This window comes from Terrapene carolina, unplaced genomic scaffold (genome assembly GCF_002925995.2).
Source record: "Terrapene carolina triunguis isolate 2854851 unplaced genomic scaffold, T_m_triunguis-2.0 Scaffold227, whole genome shotgun sequence".
In the NCBI taxonomy this organism is placed as follows: domain Eukaryota; kingdom Metazoa; phylum Chordata; order Testudines; family Emydidae; genus Terrapene; species Terrapene triunguis.
This window is the reverse complement of record NW_020664578.1, coordinates 1,584,597-1,609,773: the sequence shown is the minus strand read 5'-3', so window position 1 is coordinate 1,609,773 and position 25,177 is coordinate 1,584,597. Positions and strand designations below refer to the sequence as shown.

The 25,177-nt window shown below is 49.7% G+C and overlaps 1 protein-coding gene across 11 annotated transcripts in view; it reads left to right on the top strand.

Moving 5' to 3' along the window:
• Window positions 1-25,177, top strand: part of MEF2D (myocyte enhancer factor 2D) — a 124,492-nt gene that overhangs the window by 53,698 nt on the left and 45,617 nt on the right. For all 11 annotated transcript variants that reach the window (XM_026656270.1, XM_026656273.1, XM_026656271.1 and 8 more), the window contains exon 3: window positions 8,276-8,479. In XM_026656270.1, coding sequence (XP_026512055.1) covers window positions 8,276-8,479 — 204 coding nt within the window. The remainder of the gene's footprint in view (window positions 1-8,275; window positions 8,480-25,177) is intronic.

Genomic DNA, 25,177 nt, shown 5'->3' with positions numbered 1-25,177 from the left:
ACATGCCATGGCAGGTCCTCAGCCATTGCGATATGGTATTGGCCAAATTCAGGCGTGGTGTGACTCCGTCAAAGGCGAAACAATTAGACAGGGAATGAATCTGGCACGATGTTTTGTGGAGTCCCAAAATGGAAACCTCTAAATAAAGCTCTTCATCATTTTTTTGCGTGAACTTTTTGGGGGGTCAAATCATGGCCTTTTTATTCAAAACCAAAACTTTTCATCAACGGTATCATTTTTTCCCTCACTTTCACAAAACTTTCCATGATATAGTTTCCTGGCGTTTTTACAAAAATCATTTTCAAAATGATCGGAAAATTGTTGTGTACCGAAAACCTGAAAAACGTGGCGGTTTTGGTAAAAGAACAATTTGAGTAAAAAGATAAGTATTGTGGGAAAAGTTCATGAAAAAACTGAATTCGTCTTGAAGCCTATGAAATGGAAACAAGTTTGAAATTTTTCGCCAAATCATTTTCCTGTTTTTTCCGACCACCTCTATCTCTGACTTTTTCTATCCCATAAAGGCTCAGTGTTTACTGTTATTTGAAGGCTGGAGAAATGGGATCAGATAAACTAAGAGGTAATGAAGTTTTATTTGGAATACAAATAACCTCTAAAATAGTCCCCCAGAGCTGGTCACATTATTCATTGCAAGTGTAACCCATGATAACAAGATTTGGCTCTTTGTCCCCCTCTAGTGATTAGTCCATGTAGAAGAACATAAGAATGGCCCTACTGGGTCAGACCAAAGGTCCATCTAGCCCAGTATCCTGTCTTCTGACAGTGGCCAGTGCCAGGTGCCCCAGAGGGCACAGAACAGGGAATCATCAAGTGATCCATCCCCTGTCGCCCATTCCCAGCTTCTGGCGAAGAGAACCCTGCGGCCTGCGCCACTTCCTGCGGCTCTCATTGGCCGGGAGTGGCGAACCGCAGCCACTGGGAGCTGCAGGTGGCTGTGCCGGCGGACGATCAATGTAAACAAACTCTCGCGGCTCACCAGCGGATTACCCTGACGGTCCGCGTGCCCACCACTGCACTAGAAACTTGTGCTTTTAGATCCAAGTTTCTGGGTTCAATCCCGGAAGGCAGCCCGAGAGGCCATGTTGTAACACAAATAAGTTTTCAGATTAATTTCACCCAATCACCTGTAGCAGAATCACTCACGGACAGATCCAGTTTCTGTGAACCTATTTCTTGTGCATAGGTGTCTACCAAACAACTTACTAATGGCGCAGGTATGTCTGCCCAAGCTGGGCATTCCACCTCCAGCTCCAGGTGTAGCGATACCTTTAGGCCCCTTTATGCTTCTCTGGTAGCATGAAGGGGCTTGAAATTGGGCGCCAAATGAAATTTCCCTGTGCTTTAAGGCCTCTTTGTGCTGCCCGCGCCCTGTCAAGGGGCCTCGGTGTGGATGAGAGGGGTTCGCTCTGTGGACTTGAGAACAAAACGCCGTTGGGGCAGCTTTGGGGATTCGTGGCCATTTTCACGGATAGCCTGGCTGTCACGCGACTGCTCGTGGGGGAACGACTCTGGAGCCGACTCCCCACCTGGAGTCGTGAGAAGACGTACCAGCTGCTGTGGGAGTTACTCGCCCAGCTCTTCAAGAAACCTTTTCTTTGCAGAGGGGAGGATCAGATTTATTTCAATCTCTCGCTCTCAGTTCATGTGTATAGTTCTATCTGTCTAATCTATCTATCTATCCCCATACACACACCCCTGTCTATCTAGCCACCCCCATGCATACCCCATTATCTAATCCAGTGGTTTTCAACCTGTGGTCCGCAGATCCCTGGGGGGTCCGCAGACTATGTTCAAGATTTCCAAAGGGGTCTGCACCTCCATTCAAAAATGTCTAGGGATCTGCAAATGAAAAAAGGTTGAATATCACTGATCTATCTATCTATCTATCTAGTGCCCACCTGTCTGGTTTCTGAGCCCTGGACTCAGTTGTTCAGATGCTAAGCTGTTCTGCCACTAGACAGAATGAGGTGCCTTTCAATGGGACGCTGCCCCTTATAAATGTGAACACACAGGGCATTTTAATTTCTCTCTCCTTGCCAGAGGCTCCCCACTTACGCTCCCGGGAGCACAAGTTTCGAGCTGCCAAGATATCCTTATCATGCAGCAAAGCTAAGCTTGCCCTCCCCCCCCCCAATCTGTCAGCGGGCAGCAGAGAGAGAGATGGAGTCTGCCGATGACACTCGCGCTGATCCTGAAGTAATTTGATTTGCCGTTGAGCAGGCCGGAGCTCTCGGAGACCCTGGCAACGTGACCGGGAGGGCTCAGAGGCAGAGCGAGTTAGCCCAGAAGACAAAGTCTCCGAGGGGTTCAGCAGCCTCACGTGGCGGAGAACAGCTGTGTGGTGTGCCATCCCTGCACTTTAAAAGGGCTGAGACGATTAGAGCCGAATCTCGTTACTACTTAATCACCTCAGAGAGGGGAGGGAGGAGGCCGGGGGAGCTGGCGGCCACCGAAGCGAAGTCCCACGTGGGAAGCTGTGATATGCAATCTAAACGCCAGGGCCCGATTCTCGTGGACGCTGAGGCCCTGTCTACATTTGGAACGCTACCGCCGCAGTGCCTCGGAGTAGACGCTAGCTCCGCCGATAGGAGGGGTCTCCCTGTCGCCGTCGATAATCCACCTGCCCGAGAGGCAGTAGAATTCTTCCATTGCCCCAGCGCTGTCTACACGGGGATTTAGGTCGGCTTCACTGTGCTGCTCAGGGGTGAGGATTGAGCTAATTTTGTAGCGCAGACCAGGGCTAAGGCCCCGGTAACACTGCCAAAGTCCGGGAATCAGAGTGAGATTTAATATGGAGATATACCTATCTCATAGAGCTGGAAGGGACCTTGAAAGGTCGTTGAGTCCAGTCTGCTGCCTTCACAGCAGGACCAAGTACCTTTCCTGACAGACTTTGCCCCAGATCCCTAAATGGCTCCCTCAAGGATTGAACTTACAACCCTGGGTTGAGCAGGCCAATGCTCAAACCACTGAGATATCCCTCCCGGGGATAGGCCGGGCCATAGTGAGAAACAGGTCCTGCCCCCACGACTCTACAGTCTAAGGCTCCAGTTCTAGGAAGGGTTGAAGCAGGGGCCTATCTTGAAGTGGCGAAGCCCATCTGAACCAGGGACGCTTTCCTCAACTGGGGCCTAAATGGGCCACCCCACTCCCTGGCCTCCAGCCTGAGCCACAGCGTCAGAGGGCTGCTTTCAGAGCACTGGCATGAGCTCCGCTAGCCCGCGTCTGTGGAGCGCCTGCAGGCTCCAAAATGCAGCGTCGCTGTGGCCTCGGCGGGCGGCAGGCTAGATTTTCGCCCCAGCTTGCAATGAGCTAAGTGTCCGTGTAGACGAGCCCTGAGATTGGGAGTTCATCAGGGCCAGGACTGTCCCTCTCGATGTGCACGTGCAGCACCCAGCTCCAGGAGCTGCCGAAATCCGTGTTAGAGCTGGACAAGAAAAGAGCTTGATTAGCTCACTGGTGTGGTCTCCTCTGCTTCCCCAACTTCATGCAGTGTCACTGAGCTCAGGGCCCTATTCCGCTAGGCACTGCACATGCACACAGCGAGAGACAGTCCCTCCCTCCAAACAACACCTTACAGCTTAGGGGAGAGCCAATAATTTATAGGACTAACCTCCCCCCCCTTTTTCCCTAATGGATGTACATTGTCCAAGAGCTTTATTCTCGAGCTTTATTTCTCCTCTGACAATTTTGTCGAGATTTATTTGCTGTTCTAAATGTTGGGCCGGGTCATTTCAGCAACGCGGTTCTTGTTTCGTCAGCTGTTTGCAAGCATTCAAAGTCTGTGCGGCGCTGCTTAGTTTTTGATTGGCTGTACTGGTTGCTTGGTTCCTCTTTGCCCTCCCTAATTGGATGAGGGTGGTTCTTAGGGCGTGATCCTCATTTACCCTTAAGGCCCCTTTACACCGACGTCTGGCAGTGCAAAAGGATTTCCACCCATTTTGAAAACCTCTTTATACCGCCACAGCCATGTAAAGAGACCTTAGGATAAATGAGACTTGGGCCTATTTCAATCTGAATGGTAAAGGCCCGATCCTGCAAATCCTTGCTCTCTCTTGAGTATTCCTTACTCCGGGGGGTGAGTCATTGGACTACCAGTGGGAGAAAGGGTTTAACAGGGATCGGGGCCCAGTTTGTTAAAATGATCGTCAGACACGCCACCGTTTTTGTGGCCTTGTAACAGGGGAGGCCTGCCAACCGTAGTCCCAAAGGAGGCACGCACCTGAGCAGGGGTTTGGCTGATTCCCCTATACGGAGCAGCAGGAAGCTGCAAAGAGTGGCTCCGGCAGTGAAATCTGGGATTTGGGAGTGAGCTTACATGCATGTGACACTGATCTGTTGGGAGCCTAGCTGTGAGGCCTGGCAGAGAGAGAGATTGATGTCAGGATGTTGGGGGCCCGCCTGGAGGCAGTTTGCTCTCTCTGGGTATGTCTTCACTACCCGCCGATCCGGCGGGTAGCAATCGGTCTATCGGGGATCGACTTACCGCGTCTCGTGAGGACGCGGTAAAATCGATCCCTGATCGCTCTGCCGTCGACTCCGGAAATCCACCTCGGCAAGAGGCGGCAGCGGAGTCGGCGGCAGCGCGGCAGCGGTCGGCTTTCCCCCGTCCTCACCGCCAGGTAAGCCGACCTAAAATACGCAACTTCAGCTACGGTATTCACGTAGCTGAAGTTGCGTATCTTAGGTCGGAACCCCGCTGTAGTGTAGACCTAGCCTCTGACAGGTCTGGTTCTCAGTTGCCCAGCAGCCATTTGCACCAGTGCAAAGTGGGTGCAAAATAAACACAACAGCATGGCGGTGATTTACACCCCAGCTTTGCATCGGGGCAAATGGCTGCACGACCTGCAGGGCAATGGAGAATCAAGCCCTTTAATCTTCCCCGACACAGGCTTTTCAATCCAATAAGAAGCCAATCCTCTGAGCGCTCTTCAGTTTCCATTTGCGGTGCCCTCTGCTGAAGTGCACAGTGCGATAAGACGCAGCCTGCCCCGGTTTAGGTGGCCTTATCAGCAGATAAGGGCAGGCAGCGCTCCCATTTGTCAGGAGCAAACGGAATAGAGGATCCGTCCAGCAAAGGACGCCTCTTCAGTCGACGTTGCTAATGACAGCTAATTTAGAGGCGGGGTGGGTGGGGAGGACGGGGGAAGTGGTCGCAAGTGCAGTGACCCTCCAGGTCTGACAGGCGAGGTGGAAAAACGCTCGGACAAGGTCATTAGGACAGTGGGGATGCAGCGGTGTACCTGATGTGTTGGGACACCGCAGGAGACAACCCTGGTGTGTTTAAAGTATCCAAATGCTCAGTGTGTCTCTGAGAAAAGAGCAGGGCCTGAAGGAAGAAAGGGACAGGTGTGCATACTGGCCCTCCTGTGCTCCGAAGAAAGAAGGGGCAAGCTATTATTATTTATTGATTTGTAATATCCTAGTACTTACCTCTGCAACTGAGATTGGGGAACTGTGACGCTAGGTGCTGTACAAACATATAGTAAGGGTGTGTGTACATGGGGAGTTATTCTGGAGTAGCTATTCCTGCTTAACTTTGCCTGCTTAACTCCCTGCGTGGAGACTCGAGTCAGGAATCAGAGTTTCTTATTCCAAATTAGTTTAATCCACTTCCCAAGTGAATTAGTTTAATCCATTTTGGAAGCGGATTAAGCTATTTTGGAATAAGGGACCTCTTATTGCAGAATAAGAGCATTCACACAGGATGTTAATCGGGAATAACTATTCCCCTTTAAACTCGCACCCTACCTTAATCTGAATTAATTTCTCAGTGTAGACAAGAAGAGACAGTCATTGCCCTAGAGCTTCCACCCTGAGTTGGCAAGGCAGGCAAATGGTCCAGTGGGTAGGGCAGTAGAGGTGGAAGACCTGGGTTTCATCCTGGCTCTGCCATTAACAGGCTGGGTGACCGGGAGGGCAAATCATAGGAACTGTCAGACTGGATTGGACCTGAGGTCCACCTTCTCGAGGATCCTGGCTCTGACAGCGACCAGCTTCAGCCCTGCTAATGCATCCATACTATGCTATGCCAACCTTCTGACTCGGGCTTGAGCTGCATCCACACTGCAAAATGATAGGGATTGGACCCGAGTCCCAGGAGGATTTGCGCTCTGACCCACACCTCAGGCACGGGCCTAAGACGCAGGTCCTAAGTGCTTGCTGACCTGAGTCCGACTGCTCTGTGTGTGTGGATGGAAGTGGTGCTTGGGCTCAAACCTGAGTCAGAGCCCAGGCTTTGTGTGTAGTGTAGACACACCCTATTAGTTAGACTCTGTCTAAAGCATAAGGTTTCCCTGCTGTGTGCTTCACTTGCCCCCTTCTTCCCTTTTTTCCCTCTGGACCATAAGATCTTTGGGCACTCTGGCCCATGTATGTACAGCACAATGGGGAGATTTGGGACTTGCGTTCCTAAACCCCTTAGGCGTAATAGAACGAGTGTGTTAGTTTAATACAAATAAAGGATGAAGACAGAGAGCCTTATCCTCCTTTTACTAATGGGGAATTAAGGCACAGCAAGATGAAGTAGCTATTCCAGGGAGTCTGTGACAGAGGCAGGAATGGAACCCACGTACCTGATACCCAAACCGACACCTGAACCCCATGGCCGGCCTGTCTCTCTATCTCTCCACCCATTGAGGTCAATGCACTGACCCCTTCTCTTCGCTGCAGCATGGGGGGCTACAGAGTGGTGCACTGGGGCACTCCTGACAGCCTTGCACCTTAGCATGTGAATTGGTGGCTATGGTGGATTTAATAAGGGCCGGAGCAGCGAGTGGTTAACGAAGCAAAGGGGATTGGCTGTGGCCTTGGAGGAGCAGGGATGCCGTGTGAGAGAACCCGCTATCTGTGTGCCAGAAGCACCCAAGACCGGCAATGACCACTGCTGATTTGGAGTCAAGGGAAGGCAGAGTACAATGGCAGGGAGTTATGTCCAGTGGGCTCTAGCTGGTACCTCTGTGTCATGCAGTAGTGAGAGGTGCCACTTTGGGGCCAAAGGGAGAGGGCTTGATTCACCGTGGACTCACACCTGTCGTGCAAAGTGAGTGTGCAATGCTGCCGGATCAGAATGGGCAGCATTTCCCGCTCGCTTTTGCACTGGTATACAGTGACAGCACGAGGTTCAAGGCAATGGAGAATCAGGCCCCGAATTTGCGACGCCTTTGAGACAGGATCACAGAAACCTACGGGCCTGATTCTATTCACCCGGTGCCTTGTGCAGTGGTTTACACCCGTGCGAATTGGGGGTAAAACTCTACCATTTGGGTTTGGGAGCATTTCCCACTCCCTTTGCATAAGAGCAACTAATTACACAAAAGAGGCCATGACACCCACCATAAGGCCCTGTCATACTGGTGTGATGAGGCATCCCCTGGTGATCTTTACCCACTTGCACTGGTGTAAATGAGTGGGCAAGGCGCAGGGCAGCGGAGAATCGGGTCTGCAGTTCTTATTGCCATTGGAGCCTGAGTCTCGAGGCCCATTTATCTAATCTGGCCTTAGGCCCCTTTACGCTGCCAGAGTGGGGTAAAGGGGTCTTGGCAGAAGTGAGAATCAGCCCCCTTGGCTTTAGTTCTGCAGCTTCCAGTGAAGCGTGCGCTTTGAGCTACCGCAGCCCGTGCCAAAGAGATCTCTCCTGCTCAAAAATCAGGCTTAAAAGCCAGACAGATGGTGGCTCTGCTGGGGATTTTGCTAAAATGTATTTTCCCTTGATTCTGCCATATGTAACGTCCAACGGCGATCATCATCCTTGCCCTTTGGTAGCATCCGCCTTGGGAAGCGCTCGGCGGATATGAATCGGTTAGGCTCCGCAAGGGCCCAGAGGAGGAGGGGGAGGCTCAGTATTATCCTCCCCATTGTCCAGTTGGGGAAACTGAGGCATAAAGAGGGCAAGTCTTCTGCTCCCACCACTCTGGCTGCATAGCCCTTTACATTTCCCATAACACCTCACTCGGCAGCCTGCCCATAGCGTGTGTTTTCCCCTGTGTTCCCTTCTCTGTCCATGCTAGCAGCGTGGCTGGCCCAGTCAGGAGATCCATAACCCACATAAACCACATGGATCCAAAGTCCTTCCCCCCACCCCGCCCTCAGATCCAGATTGGATGCCTTTCTGGACGAGATGCGTTAGTCAAACACAAGTCACTAGGCTCAGTCCGGGGGAAACATGGATGGAGCTCGGCGGCCTTTGTGCGGCAGCCGGTTGCGCTGCAAGTTCTATCTATGAGTCTCTGAATCTCCTGCCTTCTCCCTGCAGGTGACCTTCACCAAGCGGAAGTTCGGTTTGATGAAGAAAGCCTACGAGCTGAGCGTCCTGTGCGACTGTGAGATCGCCCTGATCATCTTCAACCACTCAAACAAGCTGTTCCAGTACGCCAGCACGGACATGGACAAGGTGCTGCTTAAGTACACCGAGTACAACGAGCCGCACGAGAGCCGGACCAACGCAGACATCATCGAGGTGAGACCTGGCCTTCCCTTCTCCCCACCCTCAACGAGGCTAGAGTCGGAGGCCCTGTTTGTAACTCCAGGGTCGCCAACCCTGGAGTCGCTACAGGTTCGCCAGAATGGCGAGGCTCGCCATGTTTGGTGTCTCCCTTAAAAGTCCCAGCTCCTGGAGGCATGTGATGGTGGGGGAATCTTAGCTTTTCTTTAAAAAAAAGAAGGAAGTGTCTAGCCCTGGAGATTGCAGAGAAAAGCTGGGAAATGTGGCCGCTCAAGATTCAGAAATGAGGAGGCGAGTGAAAGGACCCCAACTTTATTTCTGTCTTTAAAATCTCCTGATTTTAAAGCCAATCTCATGATTTCTTAGCCCCGACTCATGATTTTGGAATGCTCGGGGCTGGCGCTTCTGTAACTCCAGTGTTGCCAGCTCTCGCGGTTGTATCGTAGTCTTGCACTGTGTGGTGTTGCTCTTAAAGCACCAGCTGCTGGAGTCATGGGATGATATGAAAATGTAAGCTTTCTTTAAAAAAAAAAGTAAGTTTCTAGCCCTGCCTGTGGAGAAAAGCTGGAAAATATGGCGTGAGTGAACTCTAAAGGCTCAAAACCAGATTTCAAATAAAAAGAAGCCCAAATTTATTATCTTTTACAAATCTCATGATTTTTGAAGCCAGACGCATGATTTCTTGGGCCTGACTCATGGGTCGTGAATGATGAGGAGAGGCAGTCTGACACTCCAGCTAATTCTGTGCCAATTAATTTGAGTTAACCAACCCCACTGGAAAATACTAATGTAGACACTCTGAAAATGTTTGTATTTACCACTCCCCCCCCACGTGTTCAGGGGGTATTTCTTTACTTTCTTCCTCCAGAGCATGAGGGGTGGCCACGGCTGGGGATGGGACATTGGAGGGGGAGGAATTCTCTCTCTCCGGTGCTTGGCTGGCTGGTTCTTGCTCCCATGCTCAGGGTCTAACTGATTGCCATCTGTGGGGTCAGGAGGGAATTTTCCCCCAGATTGGCAGGGCTGTTGGTTTTTTTTTCACCTCCTCTGTAGTGTGTAGGTGTAGGATTATCTGAGTCTGTCTCAATCAGGGCCCTCGGGCCCTGGTGCACCTCGGTCCCTCCCGTTCTCTGCCTGTGGCTCATTCGAGGCTAGTCTCCTGTGGGCTGTGATATTTTGGTTGTTGGGTTTGGTGTGTGGGTGTGGGGCGATGTTTCATGGCCTGTGCTGCACAGCCGCTCAGACTCGATGATCTGGTTCTTGGTTCTGGATGGAAGGAGGCCGGGGAGCAAGGTATCTTGACCTTGAGCTAAAGCTCTAAATTGCAAATAGGATCGAGGGGCTGATAGAAACCAGGAGCCCTACCCACACACAATCCCTGCTCCTCTGTGTAATCGCCATGATATCAATGGGCGTATTTACATGAGGAGGAAAGCTTGCTGGAGCCGATTTCATGAAATGAGCATGGATTTGCCGCACTCAGGGAGTCTTTCATAAAATTAGGTGTTGTACATTGAGTGGTAGGTGCCTGGGGGAGATGGCTGGATTGGCGTAGGGGATCAGTAGCAGAGCCTTTCACCTCCAGGCCAGCTGCTAACATCCAATCCAGGACAAACACTCGGACACGTCTGGTTGCTGCTTGGTGGGTCTCGGTCCAGTTTCCAGTGGGCAAGTGGCCATTGAGCCACATCAACCATTGCATTAATTAGCTGCCTTCAACACAGGGGCCAAGGAGTGCATGGGCAATAGAGACCGCGCTCCCGTCTCTGCCCTCATGAGGATCCGGCTGAATTAGGAATGAGGCACAGTCGTTGGGCTAGAATTTTGGAAGAACTCAGGGACAAATTTCCAGGCGGGTCAGCATCGGCTCCCAGTTTAGGCACCCAAAAAAGTGGCAGGGTTTGCACAAGGGGGCAGCACTTTGGATAACTGTTGGGTGCTGGGCTCTTCTGGAAGTTTGGCCATCGGTGTCACCACGGGAGCTGCGGTGTGCAGAAGTCTTTTGCAAATCTGACTTTTTTCTTCCGGTGCCTAGACGGAGGCCGAGCAGAGCTGGTTGCCTGGTTTTTTTTGATTCAGTGAAAGCTTTTCAGTGAAAAATAAAGCAACCAATTCTGCTCCTCGCATTTTTTTCCATGAAAAGCTCATCGAAAAACGGGGAGGTTTAATCCAAAACAAAACTTTCTACCCAAAAACGATAGTTGTTGACAAAAATATTTGGATTTTCGTCAAAAAATAAACAGATTTTTTTTAAAGGCTGCATTTTTGTGCATTCTTTTTTAGTGAAACTATTTTGGTTTTCATTGAAAATGGGGGAAAGTACCGTCACAACCCTAACATTTCAGGGCAGAACATTTTCAACAAAAAAAGACTTTTTCTTATTTTTGGTCTAAAATTTTCACTGGGGGGGTGGGGGTGGGGTCGTTTCCCAGCCAGCTCTAAAGCCGGATTCTTCTAAAAAGCTGAACCCGGTTGTGGGTGTTGAAACAAACCAGGCGTGAGTATGCGTGTGTTCAAGCACTAGCATGTGTCCACATTAGAGTGACCGTATTGGCAGCTGATGAGTTGTGCTCACTCGAGTTTTAATAGACGCCGTTTCTGAGTCATTTTTCACTGCAGAGTTAGCTCAAGTGATCTACACTCGAGTGACTCCTCTTGTGTGAGCCGAGCTCGGGTGAGAACTGCCACATGGTGAAATAACCCTCAAGTTGCTGTGTCCACACTGGCACTGGTGCTAGGACTTCTGGAGACACATCCCGGGGTCCTTAGCGCCGCAGGAAGCTGAGCTGCTCTATGAATTTTTTCCCAATGAATTGTGGGAGAACCTTTCCGGACGCACAGGGGGAATTGTGGGAAAGCATTGGAGGACTAGCTGCACTTGAACGCTGCTGCCTTGTGTCCACACTACAGAGTGGTCGTGTTAACAGCTGATGAGTTGCGCTCACTCAGGTTTTGGCCTATACATCCCTCTCAGGCCAGACAGCTCGAGTGAATAGCATCACTGCACGTGAGTGATAGGGTTTTGTGTGTGGACGGGGTTAGGGGCAACCCTGGGGTTATAACTCGAGTTAACTTTGCAGTGAAGATGACCAGGTTTGTGCAGAACTTGCACTGCCGCAGACACCACTGAGAACCGTTCTGCATTGGAGCATCTCCACCTCTCAGCGGTCAATCCAGCTCCCTTCCCACCAGCAGCGAATTCGCAAGCACGAAAGGACCAGCGAGACGTGCGCCATGTTCCCGAGAGCGGAGAGAGCTCTGATTAGAGCCGCGCGCTTGTCACTTTCGATGAAGAAGCTGCATGTGGGCAACTCCCTCTACGTCCGAGCAAATTTAGACAAATGAATGGGTTGGCTGGGTAATTATTGCCATTACAGGCGGACGTAAATTAACACACAGAGAGCACACAGAGCCTCTAGTCATTCAATTTATCTGCTGGAGATGGTATGGATGCAAAGGATCAGCGCAACCACTGCACAGGCAGAATGATGGCGCGTGGACCTCACGCAGCAGCAAGGTTTAACCTCTTCAAAGCGCTGCTGGAGAAATAATTTCCCCCCTGCTGATCTGGCCATGTCACGTCTGCTTTTAAATCCTTGTGGTGCGATCTGGCAGCCTCCCTCATCTCTCTGAGGCTTTGATTTCATGGGGGCGGTGGGGGTAACTGGAACCCTCCCAAATCTTGCTTTTTCTTTTCTTTTCTTTTCTTTTCTTTTCTTTTCTTTTCTTTTCTTTCAAATATATGCCTCATTGCTTTTTTTTTTTTTTGGAGAGCAAGCTTTGAACTAAGAAGCTTCCACCTCTTTGATCAGCTGATAAAATCCTGGAGCCTGATTCTCATTTAGGCTATGTCTACATTAGGAGCACTTTACCGGTATTGCAATACCAGTCTACTCGAGCGGCAAAGCGCTCCTAGAGTGGACGCAGCTGTACTGGCAAAGCCGTGCTCTGTACCCGCATAGTAAAACCACTCCCCTACGAGCGAAGCAAGCTAAACGGTGTTGTCGTTATAACTTCATCTTGTGCCAGCACAGCTCTGTCGGTCAGAGATCCCACCCTCCACCCCCCTGACTGATACAGCTATGCCAGCAGAAGTCTGTAATGTAGACTTGGCCTCTCTCACAGTTTTTGTACTGGTATAACTATGTCAGTTAGGGGTGTGATCTTTTACCTATATACAGTACAATCCTTAGTGAGGGTGCAGTTATATGGGTAAAATGTTGTCTTATCCCAGTGTAGCTTATTCTCCTTCTGTACAGGCATAGCTATACCAGTGTAAGAGTCTTACATTGGTAGAGCTGCGTCCATACTAGGGAGCTTCACCACTGCAACTCTAGCGGGGTAGTTAAAGTGGTGTCTACACACAAAAGCTGTAGTGCTTTGAATTCACTAGGGCGACAAGGGATGACGCTGTTTGGTCTTTCTTACTGGACCTGTTTGCATGAAGGCCCCTTTACACAAGGGTGACCAGATGTCCCGATTTCATAGGGACAGTCCCGATATTTGGGACTTTTTCTTATATAGGTGCCTATTATCCCCCACCCCCTGTCCCAATTTTTCACACTTTCTCTCTGGTCACCCTACTTTACACCGCTTTGGCAGGATAAAGAAGTGTTGGTGGGAGAGTGGGTGTAATTTACGCCCACTTCCGTACAGGCGTGAATGAGTGGAAATGAGAACCGTGTCCCTTGGGTAGTTGTATCTACACCACTGCAAAGTCAGTGAAAAATTCTGCCCTCCTGATCTGATGGGGTTTCACCCCCGCTTCGCGCTGGTGGAGATGACCATACCAGGTGCCGAGCGAGCCCACAACGGCTCTGATACTGCTCTCATTGACACTGGGGTAAATCCTCTGTGACTCAAGTCGGTGGAATTACCCTGGTGCCAGTGAGCTCAGAATCAACCCCCTGCCTGGGCGGAATAACTGCCCCCCACCCAAGAGATGCAGCCGTTTGCTCCCACATGAGTGGAGCTGTGTGAAGTCCCTTCTTTGCTAGTCTATAATAACATCCTCGCCAGCCTTCTCCATGGTGCTAGTTCCGCTTAGCTCGCACCATTCGACAGATTTGTCTTGGCCTAAAAATATCATAAACATTTTGGGCAGCGTTCTCCTCTCCTTATGGTCCAAGATCCAAACACTTGAAATCCAGCAAGTTTCGTCAGTCAGCCCCTGGCACTCGGGGAAATGCTTTGTTTGTATCAAATAAATAGATGGATCCGCATCCAAAATTGAAATAAGAAAAAATGCATCGGGAGAGGAAAAATACAAGTTGATGTGCAAGAAAACTGAATGTTCTGGGCTCTGCAATCTGCCAGTGGGGCCACATAGCAGTGGATTCTCCCCTGCCCAACCACCCAGCAGAGGAAGACCCCATATGGATGGGCTTTTAAACCTCCTTTATAACCCTTCCTGCCCCAGACTGCGTCCCCAGCACAATTTAGAGCAGCCTCGAGGCTGCTCTAAGTTTTTCCCAGCTTCCCCCAGCCCGAAAAGGCTGTTCAGGCAGCGAGGGATAGCCAGCACACAGAGGCACTTCAGACATGCTCCCTTTCCCTTAGCCACAATCCATGCACCGAGTGACAGGAAGTTGCTTCTTTAGGAGCTGGAGCCGACTCCCACTGAAGCCAGCGATCTACACTGATTTGCTCCAGCTGAGGATCTGGCTCAGGGGACCCTTCCTAGGCAATAACACCAGGGTCCTTGTCGTGGTTTGGAAGCTGCTTTGGGCCGCCTGGTGTAATTCACTGTCTGCTGCCCTCCACCCTGAACAGCATCTTAAGGAGGTTCATCGTATGACTGAGCGGCAGCTTCCAGCGTGCACGGAACGCGGAGTCTCCTTTGGAGCCCCGAGGACAGAGAGTTTTTAATTTGCTGTCTGAGCTGATTGTTTTTTTGCTTCGCGGCTTCGCCGGCGAGACAAGCCCTGATATAAATCTCTGTTAAGGTGTTTCCTCTGGAGAAGGGATTAGACGGCTCATCCCCACGTAGGAGCAGCAAGTGGCTTGTGTTTTTAATTTCAGGCATTGGCTCACAGCACCGCTGGAGATCTTTTGCTTTCAGATGTTGCGAGCCAGAGGCTAAGCTGGGGTAACCTGATTGCAAGGGTGTTCCACCAGTTTGCACCAGCTGAGGGATCGGGACCCCTGATTTAAGGATGTGTCGCTGGACTCGCTACATTGCTTCCCTCCCTCCCCCGCAAATTCAAGCCAATGGGGCTTCCTCACCTCCCGTTCAGAAGAGACAACATGGTTCAGTGGTTAGTGTGTTGGACAGGGAGACCTGGGTTCTAGTCACAACCATGCCACTGGCCTGCTAGGTGACCTTGGGCAAGTCACTTTGCCCTCTCTCTCTCTCTGTACCCCCTCCCATCCTTTGTCTTGTCCATTTAGCTTGTCAGATCTTCGGGGCAGGGATTTTCTCTGGCTGCATGCAGTGCCCAGCACAGTGGGGCCCTGATTTCGGTTGGTGCCTCTGAGAGATATTTACGCCGCTTCTGGTTACAGTATCTCATAGTATCATTGACACTGCTGCCACCCCAGCAGAGAGGTCTCCTTGGCATTAAATGTGACCTTGTCCTCAGATGCAAAGCTCCATCCCGAATGGAATTGCTTTCCTGCCTCTCCCTTCTGGCCCATGTGTCTCTAGCCCCGGATGGAGCATCGGCTCTGATCTGCGTTAACGAACCCTTGGGTAAGCACTTTTAGCGGGCAGTCCCTGTGGTGGAGAATCTGGTCTGCAGACAGATTGGGATGCGCAGGCTGGGAGCCAGGAGGAGGTGATGGCATTGGTCTCTGAGGAGGAAGGACAGCTGTTTATTCTGTGCAAGGAGACAAGCTGCTGGCTGGGGAAGCAGGGAGGGTTGGTGTTAGCTGGAGAGGTGTCAATTTAGCCTTGTATCAGCTGCAGGAAGGGTGCTGTGAATCAGCCAAGTGTGAATGTGTGTGTTTGAAGAATAGGGTGTGTGTGTTAATGTAACTATGTATGTTTGAGTACGAATGCGAGCGAGTGTGTATATGGGTATACACCAATATGCGTGTGTGAACGAACATGTGTGTAGTGGGTATATACATGGGTGAGCGTGGCCATGTGAGTGCATGTGATCATGTGTTGTGTGTGTGTGTGAATGTGAGCTTGAGCGTAGGTGTGTGATTTCATGTGTGCGCATACGTGTGGGCCAGAGAGATCTAAAAGCGGCTCTAACTTACCTGGGGGGCTAGGCAGGGCCCTAAAGGATGGGGAGCACAAAGATGGCTTACAACTGGCCTCTCTTTATCCCAGACATGAGTGCAGGAACAGAGGCCCGGATACTGAAATCAGTGGGAGTGAGACCTTTGGGGGTCTGGGGTAGAGTAACTGTGAATCCGACCCCCACTTTCCCCCGCCATTTGGTATGTTGTAGACACAAGACATTGCCTTGACTTGTCGTATGGTTTGCAGTGACAAGCCCCGTCCTCTTTTTTTCGGCATGTACATGCCAGCAGCCAGATGGCTCTGGAACTAGATCGTCAGTATCCTGGCTGCACGGACCGGAAAGGATGGCAAGCGTCTCTGTGCTCTCCAGGGGTAATTCGCAGAGAGCGAAGCACCTTTTCTTTTCTCTGATGATGGGAGGGAGACCCAAGAAGCAATGTCCCGGTCTCCTTGCTGAGTGCAGGGCAAGCAGAAGGCTCATAAAGAATAAACGCCCCTTGCTAGACCCTGGGGGTTGCCAGCTTTGCTAGTCTAACCCTTGAGCTATCTTCACAAAAGCACTTAAAGAAACAGGGCGTTGTCTGTCAGAGCTGCACCCTCTTTAAAGTGGGGATAATGGTGCTGACCTCCCATGTGAAATGCTTGGAGATCTATTGATGAAAAGTGCTAGATTAGAGCTTGGGATTATTATTATTATAGGAGAAATTTGCAGAGAGCCTAAAATAGGTGCTGCCCCATTCAATGGGCGCTGACTCAGATGGTAACAATCACGCATGGAGTGTCAGCAACGAGAACTGTGTCACAGATCATCAAATAATGGAAGAAAGGAGAAGTGTCCTATTATGAAGTTGTCCACCAGCATTTCTCAAAATGAGAGGGGGGGGGGTGGCAGATGTAAAAAGGAAGCTGTGCAGGCTGCTATCAGCACATGGCAGGGTTTTGATGGGGCGGATCAGTTTCATTTTCCTGACTGGGGCAAGGAGAGGAGGCTGACGCTTAGTTTTCAAAGGTTTCCAAACACTGATAAGGCGCTGCCAGCTAATGATGTTGTCGCGAGTCTGGCACGTGGTTCCCTTGAAGCCCCAGCTCCCGGAATCCTGTGATGATTGAGAATCTCCGTTTTCGTTTTTTTAAAAACAAGTTCCTAGCCCTTCTGGTTGTGGAGAAATGCTTGAAAACGGGGCACCCGAAGGCACAGAAATTAGATGGAAAATAAATGCAAAGAAACAAACGTATTACGTTGAAGCTAATCTCAAGAGTTTGGGGAGCCTGTATCATGATATTTGAATGCTTGAAGTAAGTAATACTGCACGGGTCTAGTGGATAATCAGAGAGAGAGCGGGAGAGAGTGAGGCATGAGTCACACAGTTTGGAGAGGGCTAGATCTGGCCCAGTTTAAGAGGGCTGTTTGAACTCCAGCAGCCATTTAGGGCCAGTCTCCTGGATGAAATGCCCTGCAGAGAAATGTTGCAAGCGTTAGTGAAATGGCAGCGTCTGTCAGCAGAGGATTTTAGCTGCATGCCCCCGTGGCTCTTTCTGGCGCTGGCAAAGTTCTGGCTGTTCCAAGCTTTTAAATCTGAGGAAAATCTCTCCTAGTGCAAAGGGGGGTTTCCTTAATCGGGCGAGGGACAGATGAGTCTCCGAGACAGGCACGCTGGCAGCCACGTGATGGTTAAAGTTGAGATCACGCCGGCTTTGCTCCTTGCTGTCGCTTCTCATTTCCCCCAGCCTGCCTGACGTGCCGGTTTCTGGTAAGCGACTTGGACGGGAGCAGGGCTGACAGGGGACTGGACGCTCAGAATCCATTTAAAGTCACGCAGCGTTCTTCCCTTCCCTTCCCGCCTTCAGCAGCCCTATCTGGGGCCTGGTTTGTTTCCCTTCCGGGCACGCTTGTGCTGTCATTTTCACACACCCGAAGCGCTGCCAATGGCGGCTCTTTTCGCCGGTTTTAAATGACAATGCACGTTGCAGGGGATGGCAAAACTGGCATTCGAGGGTGAAGATGGTAAGTTCTGGTCAAGATCCAACTTTTCCAGCATTTGGGGTTGTTTCAATTACAGCCTTTAAAGGAAGTTGACCCCATCCTGAGTGAGCATCCTTTGCTCTCAGATGCCCTGAATTTCCCACTGGCTCTTGAATTAGAGTGCTGTCGCTTTAAACGCAAAGCAGGCTGGGAATCTCTTCCTGGGTATAAAATAAGAGAGCTGCCATCTGCCAAAGGGAAGGGCATCTGTGGCAGGCCACACCGAAGGGACAAACCGAGGAACATAGCAGTGACGGCTCTTCAGCCAGGCTGGGCAGGGATGGTGTCCCTAGCCTCTGTTTGCCAGAAGCTGGGAATGGGCGACAGGGGATGGATCACTTGATGATCACCTGTTCTGTTCATTCCCTCTGGGGCACCTGGCACTGGCCACTGTCGGAAGAGAGGACACTGGGATAGATGAAACTTTGGTCTGACCCTGTATGGCTGCCGTTCTCAGGTTCTTATCAATGGAACTAAGGCTGGTTGAAAACTGGGAATTCTTTTCCACTAAAAATGCTGAATGAACGGAGTGGTTTTTTCTCCTGTTTGAAAACGTTCCAATTTTTCGCTGGAATTAAAAAGTGAACATTTTTGTCTTAAATCCGTTTGCGACCCATCTTTTGCTCTTCTGACTGCTCCGGCTGTCGATCGAATGGGACCTGGATTTGGCCTTTTGTCCTTTGAATGCAGTTCGCAGCTCTGAGATCCAGAGGCCGAAGCCTCACTCCGAGCATGTGGCCCACCGTTGGGGCTGTCTCTGTTCCAGCTGGTGGCACTTTCCATCCATCAGAGCAGCGTGTCATCCGAGCCTGGAAAGAACCAGCCTTGCTCTTGAACAAACAGTGGTCTCCCCCTTCCTCCTCCTCCTCCTCCTCCTCCGAACAAGCTGCCCAAAGGCCAGAAAGGGCCGTGATGGAGATTAGCAAGTGCCGAAGAATCTGCAGCCTACGTGACACATGGCGTTGTTGTTTGCCACAGAAGTGCAATGTGCTTCCCCACTGCAGATGGATTCCCTGCCCCAGAATGATCAGTCTGAGACGAGAGCCAGCAGAGGAGGGCTGGGAGAGCAGTGTATGATCATGTAATCATTTAGGAGGCTAATGTGTGTGTGTAATCAACCAGCAGAGTGAAATGGGAGGTGGTGTGATCTAATGGATACAACACTGGATTGGGCTGGGAGTCAGGAGGCTTGGGGTCTAGTCCCAGCTCTGCCTCTGACCTGCTGTGTGACCTTGGTCCAATGCCTTACTGTCCGTGCCTCAGTTTCCCCTCCCATCCTGTAAGCACTGCAGGGCTCTCATGCTGTGTTAACACAGCACTCAGGGCAACGGGGGTCCGAATCTTGGTTGCGGGTGCTACTGGAATCCAAAAAAATAATACCAAGAGCTGCTTTAAACATGGGCAGGAGGGGTTTTGGTTTTGGTTTTTCCAGAAGTAGAGCTGAATTTCCCCCAACTCCATTTTCTGTCTTGACATTTCGATGAAAAAATCTCCTTGAAACGTCACAATTCAAAACATTTGGACCAGCCCTACTAAGTAGCCGTGGTTAGTGGCGGGCTGGCTGCTGGTAAACGCAGTGCTGGCCAGCGATGGGGAGTGGGAACTAGCTTCGTGGGGAACCTCGGGCTAGATCCTAAACTGGTGCAGCTCCCTTGACGGCAGGTACCGTATAATGAATGGAGTATGGTACTTTCTGTAAAATCACCTGTTCTCAATACCAGCCAACACCCCGTCCCCAGAGACAGCCCACTTGTGAGGGTGGAATGTTCCCCAGTTGGCCAAAGGTCTTTGCTGTTTTTACAGTGAATCCGAGCCGTGCTAAGCTCCGTACCTGCCACGTGTGGCGTGTCCATCAAATTAAGCAGGCAGCTATTCGAACAGGAAGGGCCTGTTTTTCCTCCTCTGGCGGAACCTTGTGAAAAACCAAGACCTGCTGAAGAGCTCAAGACGCTTTTAACGAAAAATGGCATTTCGTCAAAACCCCCAATTTGCCTCTGAATCACCGTTTTGATGGACATTTTCAGCCAGCCCTGGTTGGTAGGTCATACCTGGCCCAGCCCAAGACAAACCCCGCTTTTAATTATCTTCCAGGAGCCCTAGATCTGTCATTTCAACCCTAGCCTAAATTTACAGCGCCGTATCGTGTTAGGTATGCCAGTCACTCAGGCCCTGATCCAAAGCGCTTTGAAGTTGGTGTGGGAGGATATCCATTGACTTCAGTGGGCTTTGGATGGGACCCTATGTCCCTTTTGCTGGAGAGGCTTGTAAGCACTCCCACAGAACGTCTTTGAGGGCAGACTTAAAGGAGATTTCGTCTGAACATTGTTCTCCCTTTGCACTCCCATCTGCGGCTTTGTTCTATATCCAGACGGCAAAATATATGCCGGTTGGGGCAGAGCTGGGGTAGTTGAAAGGATTCAACCCAAGTATTCATCATGGAAAATGCCAGCCAGGGTTGAATTCACCTCTTTGAAAGTTACCTAGAGCCTTCTTTGATCCTCCGTTTCACCCACTCACGTGGGAGGCAATTAATTTAACCTCGTCGCCGAAGGAAACCACCTGCCCACCCCTCCCCCCCAAGCGTTTTCTTGCTAGAGATTTCAGTGCAATGGGACAGGGAGATATAAGCTGTGAGAGAACTATAGTCGCTGCTGATCGTGAAAACCCCGCTCGGCTCAGCCACCGGCCTGGACGAGTCAATTCATGTCTCCGTTCCTCAGTTTCCCCATCTGTAAAATAGGGATAATGCTACTGCTCTCCTTTGTAAAGCACTCTGAGATCTACTGATGACCAGCCCTAGATAAGAGAGAGGGATTATTGTTATTTGAAATGCTTTGTGAAAAATTGTGCTTTGGAGCGGGTTTCCCTCCCTCTTTTTTACCCCCAACTCCCATTTTTGCTGTTTGGTTTTTCCATTTCACTACCGGAAAGGGAGAGGAGCGAGGAGAAAGATTAGAACGAAAAACCAGAGAAAACAACTACATTTGTCATTGCTGGGAAAATGGAAAATTTCGGGAAAAAATTCCGATTTCCAAACAAGGATGAGTTTTTTCCACCGAAAACCAAACCAAACCAAAAGCAATTTAGAATTTTTTTTAACCAGTTCTAAAGAAAAATACAGTGCAAGTCTTTTACTTTGTTAAAACTCGATCGCTTGGTTCTTTTACAAGGTGTGTGTGAGTGGGCGGGGGGCGGGGGGGAACCGGAGGTCTTGGCCAATCCTTGGGCGTGGTTGTGAACCCGTCCGAGCCATCTCTCTCCGTCAGGCCACCCACACAGCTGTGCTGGGCGTAGCTAGGGTTCTACCGGTACCCGGCTCCTTCCAAAGAGCTGCCACGTCCCATCTGCTTTGGGAAGTCACCTCCATTTGTGATTGGGTCGCCAAGCGAACCAGCGTGCCAAGTGCAGCTGCTGAGAAGCGCGATTGTTGTTGTTGGAGCTGGGTTTATTTTTAGCCTTTCCTGTGCTGGTGGCCTTACCAGCTGGCTTGCTTCTCTCTCCAGGCAGGAAACCACTGGGCTCCTTCATCGTGACCTTTAAACCTGCCCTTTTGCATCACTTCCCAGACACACACACCCTGGCAAGACCCTCCACCCCGACCCAGACAAAGGCCTTCAGATAAACCCCCAAGAAACCAAGGGTTTCGCTCTTGCCCTGGCTCAGACTTGAATGCTGATATCTGGGACCTGATCCTCAGTGGGTGTAAACCGGCCATCAGTGCTATGGTGACTTGGAATCCCTGAATGTTCCTGTGTGTCCTCACTTGCTGGGTGCTCCGTAAACCAAAGCACTGCGAGCGAGGGGCATAAACGCTGAGCTTCATTGATCCCATCTGGGCTGCGTGGGCATCCGCCCTGGCTAAGCGCCCAAAGTCCGGGCTCAGCCTGTCCTGAGCTGTATGTGAAACCTGGGATGGATTCTGCTGGGGAGGGCATTCTTTGATGGCTGCCAATCCCGCAACAACCTCCCACGTGGGAAGACCGCTGTAGCTTTGAGGGCCCTAGTAGAGTGTGCATGGCTGCAGGGAACGGCCCTCCCAGATTTTATTGCAGGACGGGGGCTTAAGAACATAAGAATGGCCATACGGATGGCTCTGTACACACACATCGTGAGGGGTTGTCTGCACGCAGATTTGCATCAGTTTACTAGTTTGTCTACATGCAGAAATTAACCGGAATAGCTATTGCAGAATAGCCCTTTTGCAATAAATATTCCGGAATACACTCTTATTCTGGAATAAGGGTGTCCGTATGTGGAGTTATTCTGGATCAGTTTATGCACTTTAAATTCACACCCATTCTTAATCTGAAATAATTTTCAAGTGTAGACAAGCTCTTAAACTGATTTAGTTAAACTGGTGTAAACCCTTTGTGGAGGCTCTTATTTTGCTTCAAGAGCAGTTTGTTTCATCTGATCTTTTTTGACTTAACTTTAACCCTAAACTAAACCCAAATAAACCCAGTGTAATCTGGAAGAAGAGCAGTCTTTTGTACCAATTTAACACCATGCCTCAAGCTAAACCAGTGGAAATCTGTATGTAGACAAGCCCTTAGAGACAGTCCCTGCCCCAAAGATCTTACATTGTAAATAGACAAGACAGATACAAGGTGGGACAGGAAAGAGAAAAGGAGAGTGATGTTGCGGAGCGAGGTTTAGAACTCGGGTCTAGACATCTAGACTCCCTGTTGCATGTACCTTGTATGTTTACCTGTTCCAGGTGTATCGGCCCCTGTATATACAGGTGTGCTGCAGTACAGATGCAGTAGATGCACTGAATTGTTAGAGGCCAGATTGCATTTGAAGCTGCTAAATTGGGTAAGCAGATGCCTTGAATGGGCTTTCTTTGTGGAGCAGCATTTCCAGCCACCTCTGTCTCAGAGAATCAGGAGTGTTGCGTTGGAGACCGCATTGCTTCATTTTGCAACCAGTAAAACGGAATGAAGTTGTTCAGCTTTCATTGGTGTGAGTGACTCAAGCAGGTACGGCTCTTCCCTCTGAATCAGTCCCGAGCCCCTGCCCTGCGCTATGCTGCAGGGAGCGGTAGGCGGTGCTTTCCTCTCTGAGTCAGTGCTGAGGCAAATGTCCCAGCGCGGGGCTGGGGAGGGGAGGGCGGGTGCTACAGGAAGCAGGGTGAGCGGCTCAGTAGTAGGCGCTGTTCTCTTGGGAGCGGCGTCCAGCACGCGCACGTGCGATTGGAGATATTGTCTTGTAGATACGGTGTTGTTCTAACAACATAAGACTGGCCATGCTGGGTCAGACCAATGGTCCATCTAGCCCAGTGTCACGTCTTACAACAGTGCCCAGTGCCAGATGCTTCAGAGGGAACGGAACAAGGGAAATTATCCATCCCCTGTTATCCAGTCCCAGCATCTGGCAGTCAGAGGTGTAGGGACACCCAGAGCACGGGATTATGTCCCGTGACCATCTTGCTAATAGTCATTGTTGGGCCTATCCTCCATGAACTGATCTAATTATTTTTTGAACCCAGTTATATTTTTGGCCTTCACCACCATTGAACTCAACAGAGTTAAGCTGAGATTCTGAACGGAGTTACACGGATGTTAACAGCTGTGAAATTAGGATCCCAGTCACTGTTCGGGTCCTATCCCAGCAGTACTGGGCTATTTGGGTTTGGGAGCTTTGGGTTTTGGTATGCCCAACAATGCCGAGTAAGGTTGCCAACCATCCAGGATTGTCCTGGAGTCTCCAGGAATTAAAGATGAATCTTTAATTAAAGATAATGTCATGTGATGAAACCTCCAGGAATTCAGCCAACCAAATGTTGGCAACCCTAATGCCGAGGCATTGGGATCTGAAGCTTATGAGAGGCCCTGTTTCACGCGCAATCACTGATGCAGCAGGCAGTTAGCTATGTACCTAAGGTGTGTTCATCAATCTAGTACCCGAGCACCACACAAACATTAATAATAGATTTTATCCTCACAATAGTACTGTAAGGTAGGGAATTATTAAACCTTCTGAACAGATGGGGAAGTGAGGGTACAGTTAGAGTTGTAGGAAAGAGATCTTTATTGAATGTGCAGAGAGGCCCAGCCTGGCAATCAGGTTGCACTCCAGAGCCGCTAGACGTCACATCAAACTAGCTCCCTCCTGAAACCTGACTCACTGTCTTCAGTTCCGCTCCCACGCCTCAGACTCCAGGCCCTGTCTCTGTTTTAATATTGTTGTTGGGCCCAGACCGAGGAGCCTTCTCCTGTCTTGCAAAGATGTAGCTCGGACAACACAAGATCATACGAGCGCTGCAAAATGTGTTACATTTTGCAAATGACAGTGTGTGTTAGTGTGTGTGTTGTATGTGTTTACATTGCGGGAAAGAGGGAAGAAAGTACTTTACAGCCCTTTAATGTTCAAAATAATACTAACGTAATAATTAATTATTATTATAAAACTGATGACAACCAGGCAATAGTCAGCCCTCCATTCATGTGCCATCAACAAGCCAGATACTACAGTGATGAGCATTGTATAAAAGCAGAATGGAACGGGCAACAACTCACAGTGACAAGCCCTGGTGCACAGTTACTGCACTTGTGAAATAATTAACTAGTCGATGCACTCCAGGCTCATGGATCACCCTACAATAACAAACCAGCATGCCCCCTATGATTCGAAGTAAGTTAGCACGGAAACTGAGTTCACTTTCATTCAGCCAAAGGATTATTAGAGATGATTGAAATTTTTATGCACAAAAAAAGGTTTGTGTGTGTGTGTGTGTCTTTGTGTGTGCGTGCGCACGCACTTTTTGGCAATGTATCTTGCCACGAGAAATGTATTACTGAAAATTTCTGGGGTTTTTTGCCAAATTTTCCATTGCATTTTATAATCGAAATTGTTAGCAGAATGGTTTGCTTACTTGAAAACCCAAACAGTTTTGAAAATGATTTCAATTAAAACATTGGGAACAAATACTGCTTTTTAAAAAAAAATTGGCGAAAGAGCGGAAGGGAAATGGGTGCATTTCAAACACTATAAAACAGAAGCAGCTTCAAAATATGTCATAAAATCGGTTTCCCCATTATTTTGACCAGCTGTATACAATAAAGGAAATGTTACATCATATTATTAAATAATGATAAGACGTAGCTCGTATATAACACCTTTTCATCAGTAGATCTCAAAGCACATTAGCAATTTCTTGCAGTAGCACCTCTGAGCTCCAGAAATGGACCAGAACCCCAATGTGTTAGGTGCTGTACAAACACAGAACAAAAAGCCAGTCCCTGCCCCAAGGACCTTAGAATCTTAAGTGAGAGAGACATCCACTGTTGCTGCGTCAATTCCATTATAAACCCATGTTTCCCAGTGCTCAGTGTAGGTAAGGCACCTCTTTGAGATAAAATTTGGCCTAGAAGCAGATACGTTTATCTGTGTTTGGGAAGACGAGAGGAGAATTGTCAAGGGATTTTTTTTCCTCTTTCAAGTTTGGCATGAAAAGAGATCAAGACTTCCAGGAAATTATATGTTGCTTTGACTTTTT